Source organism: Chlorocebus sabaeus, chromosome 20 (assembly GCF_047675955.1).
Source record: "Chlorocebus sabaeus isolate Y175 chromosome 20, mChlSab1.0.hap1, whole genome shotgun sequence".
Classification (NCBI taxonomy): domain Eukaryota; kingdom Metazoa; phylum Chordata; class Mammalia; order Primates; family Cercopithecidae; genus Chlorocebus; species Chlorocebus sabaeus.
In genome coordinates, this window is record NC_132923.1 from 92,946,075 (window position 1) to 92,958,602 (window position 12,528).

The following is a 12,528-nucleotide window of genomic DNA, read 5'->3' on the forward strand; positions in this document are numbered from 1 at the left end:
ATCTGGGTCCACGGGTTTATTACTTCGTCGCCTCCACTGGCTCGGAAGCAGTGCAAGGACAAACTTCCCCTTAAGGCCAATGGAAGCCTAGGGAGTGGCAGCGTTCCGAGAACCAGGATGGCCCGGATCAGGTTTACTTGTTGGGCCAAGTACCCCAAGTGCCCTTCCACCACAACACACTCAGGGTAACCATGTTCAGGGACCTGACCCCCACCCCCAGACATGGGAGCTGCTCCATTCACGTTTTTTACTAAAGCACCCACACAAGTTTCTGTGCAACGTACAAACACGAGCCGGCCCTGGGGCTCCTGCCTCCTCTCAGACAAGGAGGCGGGAACCAGACTTACTGATCCAAGCCCCACCTGCCTCCCATGCAAAGGCCAACCCCAAGATCCCAGGCAGCGACACAGCATCCCCTCTGGTCCCCTCCTGGGGCAGCTCCTCAGCAGGGGGCGCACCAAAGCTTGCCCCCTACAATGTTGAATGAAAAAGGTTTCCCCTCCCCTGGGAGCAAGGGGGTTCCCAAGAGCTGAGAATTCCCCCTGGAAGAGACACTGCCCCCTAGACATACCTCCCACCCTTCCAGGCCCTAGGGGACTCAAGGGGGGAAACTGAGGCACAGAGAGGTGGAGTGACCTAGCCCAGGCCACTCCGCGAGGCAGTGCAGGGGCTGGCCCAACCCTGACAGTGACTGGGGCTGGGCTAGGGGGAGGGGGTCAGGAAGGAGGGTTGACTCCAAAGAGGGCCACACTTGAAGAGCCTGCCCAGGCAGGAGGCCCCCAAAGTGGGTTCTGAAACTTCCAGGTATAGCTAGGGGGCCTATTGAAGACCCTCAGAAAACAAAGCCCACAGTCTCAGTCCTGGAGGTCCTCCACAGAGCAGCTGCCAGCCAGGCTGTGGTCAGTCCTCTGGCAGGCAATCCTCGGCACCGAGAGCCTCTGTCCATTAGTGTCAGCCCCGAGGGGGCCACGACGGGGGCCGCCCAATGTCCACTGTGATATTGGTGAAGAGTGGTTGCCGAGACACCTCCAAGACCTGGTACCGCACTGACCCAATGCCGTCCCGCTTCATGGTCAGCTTCGTGTTTTGAATCTTGGTAAACCTAGATAGGATGGAAATGGTCTGTATCAGGGCTAACAACTGTAAACTACAAAAATAAAATCCTACACCCCCCAATCAACTAAATGGACCCCCTTTTGGCCAAGGGGACCCCAGAGAAACCTTAAAAACAGGGTTTCCAGCCATGATGGGAAGGGACGTCAAACATGCCTTGCTATACCCACTCCCTTTTGCAGTTTAGACACAACAAATGACCAGGATTAACGTCAAAGCAGAGATCACAAGACTGACAGAATGCATTCTTTGTGTCAATAAGATACCTAATTATAAATAGGATCTAAGGCCAGCCAGGCAAGGGTTAAGTCATGCACCTTTGCACTTAAAGAGACTATGGTCTAACTGTCGCAAGGATTTTCTTTTTCTGTAGCAGCTAAACAAGTACTGGACTTGAGATAACCAATATTAAAACAATTTGCATAATGTGGTAATTTATTAAAGCTAAAAATAATAGAAAAAAATTTGCAGCTCACCCACTGCCAGATGCTGACCCCTACACCCCTGTTCCACAAGCCATAACTATAGCTTTGGTGGGACAAGAGACTGATTTCAGTAACTTTCTCCTGATAAGACCATTGGCTGTGAACTGGTTCTAGCCAGTTTACAGAGGCTGCACACTTGAGTACTTTTGTCTTTTTGAGGTATAGGGCCTAACTGCAATACATTTAAATATTGTCTCCACCCCAAAGTCAACATGGATGATATATAACATGCATGTTTGTTCAATATGCATATGTCAGGACCCCCTGAATTAATATTCATAGCTCCTCCAATAACCTATTGACCAATCCATTCAACTAAAATTCCTATCTCACTCCTCCCTCCCTCGAACTGCCTGTTAAGGCTTTGGCTGGAGGCTCTGCTTCCTAGCCAGTGGGATGGCCAGCCTGCAGGTTGTCACCCTTTATAAAGGAGAAATAAAGTCTCCTTTTCAAATTTGATATAGTGATTTTTTTTTTTTTTTTTTTTTTTTTGAGACAGAGTGCAATGGCGCCATCTCAGCTCACTGCAACCTCCGCCTCCCAGGTTCAAGCAATTCTCCTGCCTCAGCCTTCCGAGTAGCTAGGATTACAGATGCCTGCCACTGCACCCAGCTAATTTTTGTATTTTTAGTAGAGATGGGGTTTCACCATGTTGGTCAGGCTGGTCTCAAACTCCTAACCTCAGATGATCCGCCCACCTTGACCTCCCAAAGTGCTGGGATTATAGGTGTGAGCCACCTCATCCAACTGATCTAGTGATTTTTAAGTTACCACCACCAAACCCAGTATGGGATCTCTGTGGCCTAAGCTTAAGCCATCCTGGCTCCTTCCAGGGTTGACTTCGCAGGAGCCCTTCTGCTCTTGCTTTGGCCCTCAAAACAGAGATCTCACCTGCTTCAGTCAGAAAACAGAAGTCTGACACCCTCACAAATCTCTCAGCTCAGACTTTTTTTTTTTTTTTAAAGACAAGAGTCTTGCTCTGTTGCCCATGCTGAAGTACAGTGGCGCAATCTCAGCTCACTGCAACCTCTGCCTCTTGGGTTCAAGCGACTCTCCTGCCTCAGCCTCCTGAGTAGCTGAGAAAACAGGTGCACACCACCATGTCCGGCTTTTTGTTTTGTTTTGGTTTTTTGAGATGGAGTCTTGCTCTGTTGCCTAGGATGGGAGTGCAGTGGTGCGATCTCAGCTCACTGCAACCTCTGCCTCCTGGGTTCAAGAGGTTGCCTCTCAACCTCCTGCCTCAGTCTCCAGAGTAGGTGGGATTACAGTTTCTCGCCACCATGCCCAGCTAATTTTTTTGGTATTTTTAGCAAAGATGGGGTTCACCATTTTGGCCAGACTGGTCTCAAACTACTGACTTCAGGTGATCTGCCCACATTGGCCTCCCAAAGTGCAGGGATTACAGGCATGAGCCACCGTGCCCAGTCTTTTTTTTTTTTTTTTGTATTTTTAGTAGACACAAGGTTTCACTATGTTGGCCATGCTGGTCTCGAACTCCTGACCTCAAGTGATCTGCCTGCCTTGGCCTCCCAAAGTGCTGGGATTACAGGCACAAGCCAGTGTGAGGTCAGCTCAGACCTTTCTATGCCTGAGACCAGGCATCCTACAGGCATCTCAAGCGCAATCAGATGCATCATTTTTACTCCCCACGCCTGTGCCATTTTCTCTGTTCCTCATTCTTTAGTGACTCTTTCGCCAGCTATTTATTGAGCACCACCACGTGCCAGGCTGTGCTCTAAGCACCAAGGCTACCGCCATAGCCATGACAGGTGGGGTCCTTCCTCTCAGGGCAAGTTGGCTTCTCTAGGGGAGGCAGGTAACAGAGAAAACATCGGAGTGCTAAGAGAGACAAGAGGGCATATGTGACATTGAGCTGAGGACAGGAACAGAGCACTCCAGGCAGAGGTCAGAGCACATGCTGACCCTAAATTGGGAAGATTTTGCACAGCTGAGTGGCTAAACCTGAATGGGACACCTGGAAAAGCAGAATATTAGCCTGAAGGTTCAGTCACACTGTGCAAGGGCAGGGCTCTAAGTCAGAGTGAGCAGTTCATATTTTCATTCTCACAGAATGAAATGTGTAAAGGCTCTAAGAAATGTTTAACCCAGTTTGGGGGGCAAGCCATAAACAGGGAAACCAGTTAGAGGCCACTGCAGTAGTCCAGGCAGGATCCCAGAGGTTGAACTAGTGTAAAGGTAGTAAAGGGGGAAAGCAAGTGGACTCAAATGTTTTAGGGGTGGCAGTGATACAACTTGCTGATGGATTTGGATATGTAGGGTGAGGAAAAGAATAATCCAGAACTCCCGGATTTTAGGCAACAGCAACTACGTAGAGAGAGTTCACAGAGTTTGTGAACTCTGAATTTGGTATCAGGTTGGCTGGGAGAAGGGCCTACAGGGTTTGTGAAATGTAAACAAGAGCTTCCTGACGCTGCTCTGTGACTCGTGCTAAATTTTCTGGGGGTGGGAGACTCAGAGTAGTCATACCCAATCCGTGAACCCAACATTCACAGAGTTCTTTAAGCCAGAAACTTCTTGCTATCTTGCCGCCTCTACAACCAAGCCAGACATGTGTAATTGATGGTGGCACCCAGGCAGGCTACTCCTGAAACAGGACCAAGGCTCCTGGCATGTACTGTGGAGCTCCACTCCTCCCCCCGATGCCCTGAAGCCCCTCTTCTCTTGGTCTCTTACCCGTTTCCTGCTGACCAGAACTGCTTTTTCATCAGCTCCCTGCACTCCCCAGTGCCTCATGCTTCTCTGAGGCGCCAACCCCACACCAGGGCTACAAACCACCTCCCCCACTCCTACCCCGTGTTCAGAGTAGAAAAACCCTCCTGCTCAAGCTGGAGACACAGCATCTCCATCCCCAGACCCTGTCCCACCATGCTCCCTTGGACTCCTTAGATTCCTTCAGGCCGGGCTGACTCTCTCTCCTGCTCCACCCAGCGGCTATGCCAGGCTTTCGCCTTCCTAAAGCTCAAACAGTGTGCCTTCCAAACACAAACCCCGCCCCTCCCTGCTTCAGGTTCTTCCATGACTCCCCAGTCCTCTGGGACAAAAGTTAAACTCCCATCTGGTATTCAAGACCCCTGACACTTACATGGTGAAAGGGCAACAGAAGAAAAACCCCTAACATCCAGACCTGACTTTCCCTCCGCCCCACTGTCACTATCAGCCTTCAGAGATCTTAAAACCAAATAGCTTCAGACTCTCGGCATGTATCATACACGTTCACATTCCAGACTCTTCCGGATATGATTCCCCTTATCCAGGCTGGTTTCCTGGGGAATGTAACACTGTGCCCAAGGTAGGCGTGAGGCAAATCTTCGTTAAATGAGTAACTGTTTCAAACTCCAGTTTACCATCGCCTCCTCCAGGAAGCCTTCCATCACCAATCCCTCTTCTGCCAAGAGAACACCTTGATCACCTTGTGCTGTAACTGCCTGTTTCCATAACTATTTCCCTGCCTAGAATGAACTTTGTAAGGAAAAGCACAGATTGGGTATGACTACTCTGGGTCTCCCATCCCCAGAAAGTTTAGCACAAGTCACAGAGCAGCCTCAAGAAGCCCAGGAAGCCCTTGTTTACATTTCACACACCCTTTAGGCCCTTCTCCCAGCCAGCCTGATACCAAATGTGGCTACCTCCTAAGAGATACACCCACCTCCTTCAATTTCAGAGGGGTGGGCATTGTGTTTCCACACCTCCTTCCCATCCTGCTCAAGTCCCTTGTTGGGTCCACAGGAGCTGTGCCCAGCACCCACTGGCTCTTGTCCTATCTGTCCCAGCAGGGGTCCCACAGGTGCACAAGTGAGGTCTGCGAGGGCACCAACAGGAATGCAATCTACTCAATTACTATTTAGGCCCTGACATTAAATTCTAGTCACCTCTAGGAATCGGGCCAGGGGTAAGTGATATTGGGCTGAGGCTGGGCTGGGGGTTGGGGGACAACGATCAGGGGTACCAGCAGTCACCTCTAGGACTCAAGGGCCTTGGATCACCTCAGGGAATCAGTGGCACTGGGAGTCACCTCTTTGGAGTCAAGGATGCTTGGAGATCCCCCACTGGGGGGTCAGGCATTGGGCAACTTGGGGTTAAGAGCTGGGGATATTGGGAAGTTGCCTCTGGGGAATAAGGGGTGAGGGTGCTGGGGTTACCTCTGGGGAGTAAGGGGTGAGGGTGCTGGGGTCACCTCTGGGGAGTAAGGGTGAGGGGTGCTGGGGTCACCTCTGAGGGTTGGGTTCGTTATGCTTGTCGCGGTCGTGCTTGATCATGCGGTAGCGGCCGATTCGGATGTCTGGGCGTGAGATCTTCATCCCAGTGAGGGAGATCCTGAGGATAGGGATGGACAGACTGGAACAGGCCCCAGGAAGGGCAAGGAACCCCACCCAGTCTGTACCTCACCCCCCACCCACCCAGCCTATTCCCCACCCTGTGCTTACTCACCGGTTGAAGATGTCATCATCCTCGCCACCCCAGCCCCAGTACTCGTTGGGGAAGCCATTGATTCTCAGAAACTGAGCCTTACTCAGGCCTGACACACCTCCAAAGTAGCCAGCATAGGGCAGCCTGTGGCATGGGAAGTCAGGTGTCAGTAAGGGTCCCAAGGAGACTCCAGGGGAAGAACCAGAGACTGGGTTGGGGGGACCCAGAGACTGGTTGTCCAATGGGGTCCACGGAGGATCCAGCCTCGCCAGTGGGGTCTGGGCTGGGGCCAGGAGCAAGCGGGGCCCTGGGGCTAGAAGTGGGTCTGTGTCTGGTGGGGGCAGGAGGGCTGGGTCTAGTTGAGAAGACAGCCCTCACCGGAAGCCAAACTTGTCCATGGCAATGGCAAAGTGGCGGGGTTGGTCGCCGCAGCGGTATAGGTTGCGGTCATCCATGGGGACCAGGTCCACATCACTGAAGATGAAGCAGTCATAGGCGGCATCCTCCTTCAGCGCCTCTAGGAAGCCCACGTTGAGCAGCTTGGCCCGGTTGAAGGTGTCCTCACCATGCTGGGTGAGGGGAGGAGCAGGTCAGCTCTGGGCCTGTGACCAGCAAGCACCTGCCCTTTGCCACTCTCCAGAGCAGTCTGTGGGGATTTACCAGCCCCCTCACTGCCTGGCTCCTCCAGGCTCTCAAGATCTAGTCCAGCTTCTCGACCGGGATCTGGCCTGCAAAGGCCTTTCATATGTGGCTCCAACCTCCTCTCTGGCCACTGCCCTCATATCCTGAGGCCCAGCCACACAACATCCCTCAGCAGCCCCAGAATATGCCAGACTCTTCCTTGCCTCCAGGCCTTGGGGTTAGCAGTACCTGTGCTTGTCACACTCAGGGCTGGAGCGGCTCCCCTGACCAAACTTCCCCACCCCAGTACACTTATTCCCTCCTTCCCGTGGGCTTCCTTTATGCCAATACCCAATGACAACGATGGGTGGAGTTCTCATCTCACTCGCTCATTCAAACACGCCCTGTGGCTCTCTCTCCTTTGTGCTAGTGGGGATTCCGGAGATGGCCAGCCCTGGTCCCACTCCTGCTGTGTATACAGTCATGCAGTGAGACAAACAACGAATGCCCCAAATGACCAGTGTCTAAGATGCAGGAGCCATGGGGACTGCAGCAGGAGCCTCAGGCTCCCTGGAGCTGCATCCAGCTGCCTGGGCAGCCTCTGAGACCAGGACACGTCTGGGCTAGATTCACTTCTCTCTCCAACAAAATGACAAGCAGAGGGCCTACAGGCAGTCACAGCCCAGTGAGTCTGGGGTCCCCTGAGAATTGGGGCTGCAGGAGTCCAGGCCATGCAGGCCTAAGCACCAAACTCTGGACTAGCAGAGAGCATTCAATGGGAGGAGCTGACCCCTGAGCCCCTGCCCCAACAAACAGCCTCCAGGCTAGAGCCAGAAAGGTTCCTGGAGAGGGGCCGGTGAGTGGCCTTTCTGGAATGAGTGGAGAGAAAGGCCCTCCTCTCCACCAGCAAAGCCACTGCTGGAAGAGGTGGGAGCTGCTCCCCTCTGGAACCCTGACCTGCCCAACCCCGCCGGCTCTCTTCCCTCCCTCTCCTGCACCTCCTCTTCTCCCCGCCCTTGGAGAGACCGTCACTTTCCTCCCAGCTCATCAGCACTCCTCCTGACCTCTCACCAGCCAGGAGCCCTGTGTCTCTCCCACATGGCTCATAAACATGCTCAATCCTCTCCCATCTGAAAAAACAAACCTCCCTCCAGCCACCATCCTACCTTTTGCCTTCCCTTCTCAGCAGGAATTTTTTTTTTAAAGAGTTGTCTCTAATTGGTTACTTCCATTTCGTCAAATCCGATTCCTTCTTCAACCCACTGCAATCTGCTTCCGCCCCCACCATGCCCCTGAAATGGCTCTCGCTGGGCCCACCTTGTTGCTAAATCCACTGGACGAGTCTTGGTCCACATCCCTCCTCACACCCCCACAGTGCCCATGCAGCTGCCATGTCTCCTTCCTGACACTGACTGCTGGGTTTCCGGGATCCCACACTCCCCTAGGTCTCCTCCGGCCCTTCTGGCCAAGCCTCTCAGCCTCTGTAGTGGCCTCTTTCTCCCTCCATCCCTGAAGTGCTGGCTTCCTCCTCTCATGCCCCTTGCTACCTGGCAGGTCAGACGTTGTTGGTTTTAGGGACCAGACCGTCTACATCCTGGTGCTCCCAGATCCCTCTCTCCACTGCAGACCTCCCTTCTGGGTCCAGACTCATTTGTCTAACTGCCTGCTAAACATGTACTTCCCACAGGCACTCAAACTCATCACACGCAAGAAAGGATTCAGAGTCACACTCCCCCAGAACTGGCCCAGCTCCTGTGTCCCCATCTCACTCACAGGCACAGCCATCCCCACAGCCAACAGCCGAGGCGGAAACCCTTGCGCTGTCCTGACGTCGCTCTTTTCTAACTCTCCACTACTTGCGCAACATCCCCACTTCTTCCCCGAGACTCCCGCCCCACTCATCCGCAGGGTCACCGCCTCTCTCCTAGGTATTGTCCTCTCTTCCAGACGGGCCACCCTGCCTCTAATCTCCCCTTTCCATCCATGCTCGATATGCAACCAGAGCAACCTTTCTACAAGGCAAACACGCAAGTCACTCTCCCCTTACAACCTTACATGGTGCCCTGCCACCTTTGCGCTGGACTTACTGCCAGCATGCCTCCCAAGACACTTCTCAGTTTGACCTCCAACTCCTCCAGCCTCATCTTTGCTACCCAGCCCACATGCTGGACATACAGTCCACACCTCAGCCAATAAATGGTGAACACAAGGCCAGTTCTCTCACTGGGCCTGCATCCTCCAGGTCCCTCTGCCTAGAATACTGGCTTCTCTAGACTCTGATGCCTATTCATCCCTCAAGACCCATCTCAGCAACTGCTTCCCAACCCCAGGGCTGGGCCAGGGCCCTCTGTGCTCCCACGGCCCCCTGCTCCACCTCCACTTGCACCCCATCATACAGGAGGGACCCAAGTCCAAGACTACGAGGTCTCTGTGGTCGGGGGGTGGGGGGGACCTGCATCAGAAGTCCCTTCTGGGACCCAGTGGCCAGTCCTAGCCAGGCCCACCAAAAGCCTTAAGATGCTGAGCTGAGTGCCCTGGCCTCCACTGTGGCTGGCACCTACCCCAAAGGGTTCTGCAGGCTTCACCCTTCTTTCAGGGTCTAACTCCCTCTCCTCAGGGCCCTCAACACCTCCTCCTACAGCATACCCTAGGCCTGCACCACCATGGGGTGAGGCCTGCCAAGGCTAGAGAGTGGGGCTCAACCCCTTCTGAGACCATGCACACCCCTGCCAGTGTGCATGCCAACACTCACATGCACACACTGTGTGCACACATTCCTGTGCACACTGACAAACACAGACTACCCATGCCCAGGTACATCCACATATCCACATGGCCATGGGCAGACAAGGACCCACAAATGCCCCAACCCACATATACACCAACAGGCACATGGGCCCCCACATGGGCACCTGGTTGATGACATAGACACCGTAGCGCAGCCGCTGCCGCCTCAAGATGGGGTGTAGATAGTGGAGCCAGTAGCGCAGGTGGTGTTCCCGGTGTCTAAAGGGGATGATGACCGCCACCGTCTGGGCTGGGGTGCAGTCGGGCGGTGTGTATCGGCCACCCATGAGCACGCCTGGGTTCTCCCTCTGCACCCGCTCCAGGGGCATGGGTGAGGTGAACTCGATCAGCAGTCTGCCCACTGCAGGCAGGACAGTGTCAGGAATCAGGCCAGAATCCACAGATACCAGCCCCCACCCTCAGCCTGGGGGTGGGCTAGGGAACCCCAAGAATAGCCCTCTTACAACAGACCTGGACCCTTGGCACCCCCATGGGTCCGGATGCCATTTCTCTAGTCAAATCAATAAAACACTGTTTCCCCACAGGCAGGCCCTACCCTCCAGGCTCACCAAGACCAGGTGGCGAGTCAGGACAGGGTGGCAGCATAGGAGCCGTGGGACCGGGCCGGGCACTGGGGACCTCAGGGAGCCCGGAGCTAGAGGCGGTGGCGTTGGGCCGGGAGCAGTTGCTGCTGCTGCTGCTGCTGGCAGCTGGGTGGAGAGCACGGGCAGGGCCTCGGGCACTGAAGCGGCTGAAGAAGGCCAGGTGCTGGGCGTAGACGTCAAAGTAGAGGATGACGGCCACGAGGAAGTGCAGCAGGCAGAGAAGGAGCACAGCCTTGCAGACGCGCTCCAGCGTCCCCCCCAGCAGTCTGCTCATCCCGCAGGCGGCCGCTGGCCCGCCCAGTGGGCCCGCGCATCCGGCTGCCGGCCTGAGCAGGGTGGGAGGGAAACAGATCCAGCAGGTCAGGGCAGGACAAGCAAGGCTGCCCACCTACCTCCCACCCAGCTGCCCACAGTCGCAGGCCATACCTCACACTGACCTGCTCATACCCTTTCCCACTCACAGACTCACGGACTTACCTGCAGACACCCAGGCACAGTTCCCGGCAACTCAATACTCACATCCTCAAGCACACCCCACTACTTACTAAGTCACATACAATTACCTTCCTCCACCTCACTGACACACACACTCAGGCACTCACCCTTATTGCACAACTCTACACACACACTCACGCATTCCCAGGAACACAGACATGTGAACTCTGACCACACTGGTTTGTACCTAAGCATGGAGACATGTTTACCTATAGACCCCCATGTGCCCTGGTGCCTCTGAGAACAGACACCCCACAGGGCAGCATCCTTAACCCAGAACTCATGGCTTTGGGAAGAGGGAAGAGACGGAATACTGTGCACCTACCGTGGAGGAGCACCTTATACTCATGACTGCATTTAGTCCTTCCAGGAGCCATGGTGGGAAGTGGTTTGGTCATTCAGATCCCAGGCCAGGCCAACTGGGACCAGGCTGGGAAGTTGCCCTCAGCATCCGGGGGGCCCAAATACAGACTGGATGTTTACAGAATCCCTTCCCACTGGAGCAAAACGTCAAAATATGGGGCGGGGCAGGGGACACCCCTCGCTTAGACCTCAAAGCCAGCCCCTTGGGACTGGGACCAAGACTCTGGGCCCTGTCCAGCACAGCTGGTTCTGATTCCCGGAACGGGATGCTTGGGCCTGGGGAGACGGGCACAGCACTGGGCATGGCAGGAAGGGGTCTTGCCTGGGTGACGGCTCCAGCTGTGGTTCCAAGAGAGCAGCAGCCACTTCTGGCAGTGCTTCAGGGAGCAGGGCGAGTCTCACAGGCACACAGAATCACAGGGACACCCTGGCCCCAGCTAGTCACCCACACTCAGACACACAGAGAACTACAGTCACAGACACACCCGGGTGACAGTAACACGCGAAGTTCCACACTCACAAACAAAGCCACTGCTCCTGGACTTCCACAGCCATACATCCAGGCTCCCAGGCCGCTCACATCCAGACCCACGTGCAGACATTCCCACTCTCCCTCCAGCGCAGGGGTTCTGGGTCAGGCTGGTGGCCAGGCTGAGGGGCTGGCCAGGCTGCTGGCCAGCGTTTGGGCGGGGCTGGCAGGCTGAACACGTGGCACCCGGGGAGGGGCAGGCCGCACAGACCGGGTAGGTGTGGAGCCTGGGGGCAGGGGGAGTGGGTGGAGGGCAGGGGACGAGGCAAAGGCCAAGGGGAAACGTGTATGGAACGCCTCCCCGCGCCACGAGGCCGGGGCGAGCGAGGACAATGAGGGAGGCCGGCTGGACGCTGGCGGAGGAGCCCAGGAGGGGCGCCGGGGTGGGGGCAGCCAGGCCAGGGTCTGGCCGCCGGCGCCTCTCTCACCGGCTCCTCGGTTGGGATCTCCGGGCCGCGCCCGGGGTGCCCCTCGCGGGGCTGGGTCTGGAATCTCGGGGCCCTGGGTGGGGGCCGCGCGCGCCCTCCTCTCACCCGGCGCTCGGGGCTCAGCAGGGGACGCCGCTCCGGCTTGGGCAGGGCTCCCGGCTCCGGCGGCTGCTGACGGTTCCGTCCCCCATGGCCCGGCCCCGCCGCCTCCCGCCGCCCGGTCAGCGGCCACCGCGGCCCCCGGGTCGCCTCCCGCCGCCGCCGCCGCCGCCGCCGCCGCGGGCCATGGAGCCGAGCCGCCCCGGGGGGCAGGGCGGGGCCGGGCGGCCGGGCAGACCCACGGACCGGCGGACCTACGGAACACAGCGCCGCCGCCTCCCTCCCGCGCTACGGCGCCTCGGAGGGGCAGGCCCGGCCCGCGCGCCCGCGCGCGCGCCCCCGCGGCCCCCGCCTCCAGCACGCCCGCATCCGCCGCGCGCCGCTACGAGCCCGCCCTGCCGGCGGTGGAGCCCGGGCGCCCAGCAGGCACGGACCCCGGAGCGGAGGAGGAAATGGGTCAGGCTGGTCCAAAGGGTGGGCTTAGAGGTCGGACCGGCGAGCGGGTGCAGACTGTCGAGTTCTTTAGCGGGGAGTGGGGATTGGATTGGAGCGCGAACTCCCTAGGAAGGGGACCT

At 56.5% G+C, this 12,528-nt stretch overlaps 1 protein-coding gene across 1 annotated transcript; it reads right to left on the reverse strand.

Annotated features, from left to right (window-relative positions):
- Position 1: 1 nt before the first annotated feature.
- Positions 2-12,262, reverse strand: B4GALT2 (beta-1,4-galactosyltransferase 2). Its single transcript, XM_007979022.3, has 7 exons — positions 11,960-12,262; positions 10,004-10,365; positions 9,560-9,795; positions 6,405-6,595; positions 6,048-6,170; positions 5,829-5,933; positions 2-1,102 (listed from the first exon to the last, which is right to left on the reverse strand). The coding sequence occupies exons 2-7, from the start codon at positions 10,311-10,313 to the stop codon at positions 952-954; spliced, it is 1,116 nt and encodes a 371-aa protein (XP_007977213.1). The 5' UTR covers positions 10,314-10,365; positions 11,960-12,262; the 3' UTR covers positions 2-951.
- Positions 12,263-12,528: the final 266 nt, after the last annotated feature.

Excerpts from the sequence above, each read along its gene's own strand:
- B4GALT2 (XM_007979022.3), bottom strand. The coding sequence starts at position 10,313 with ATGAGCAGACTGCTGGGGGGGACGCTGGAGCGCGTCTGCAAGGCTGTG. Across the intron at positions 6,171-6,404 it reads ATGGACAAGTTTGGCTTCCG|GCTGCCCTATGCTGGCTACT; the intron begins GTGAGGGCTGTC and ends CCCATGCCACAG. Across the intron at positions 1,103-5,828 it reads AACGAACCCAACCCTCAGAG|GTTTACCAAGATTCAAAACA; the intron begins GTGACCCCAGCA and ends CATCCTATCTAG.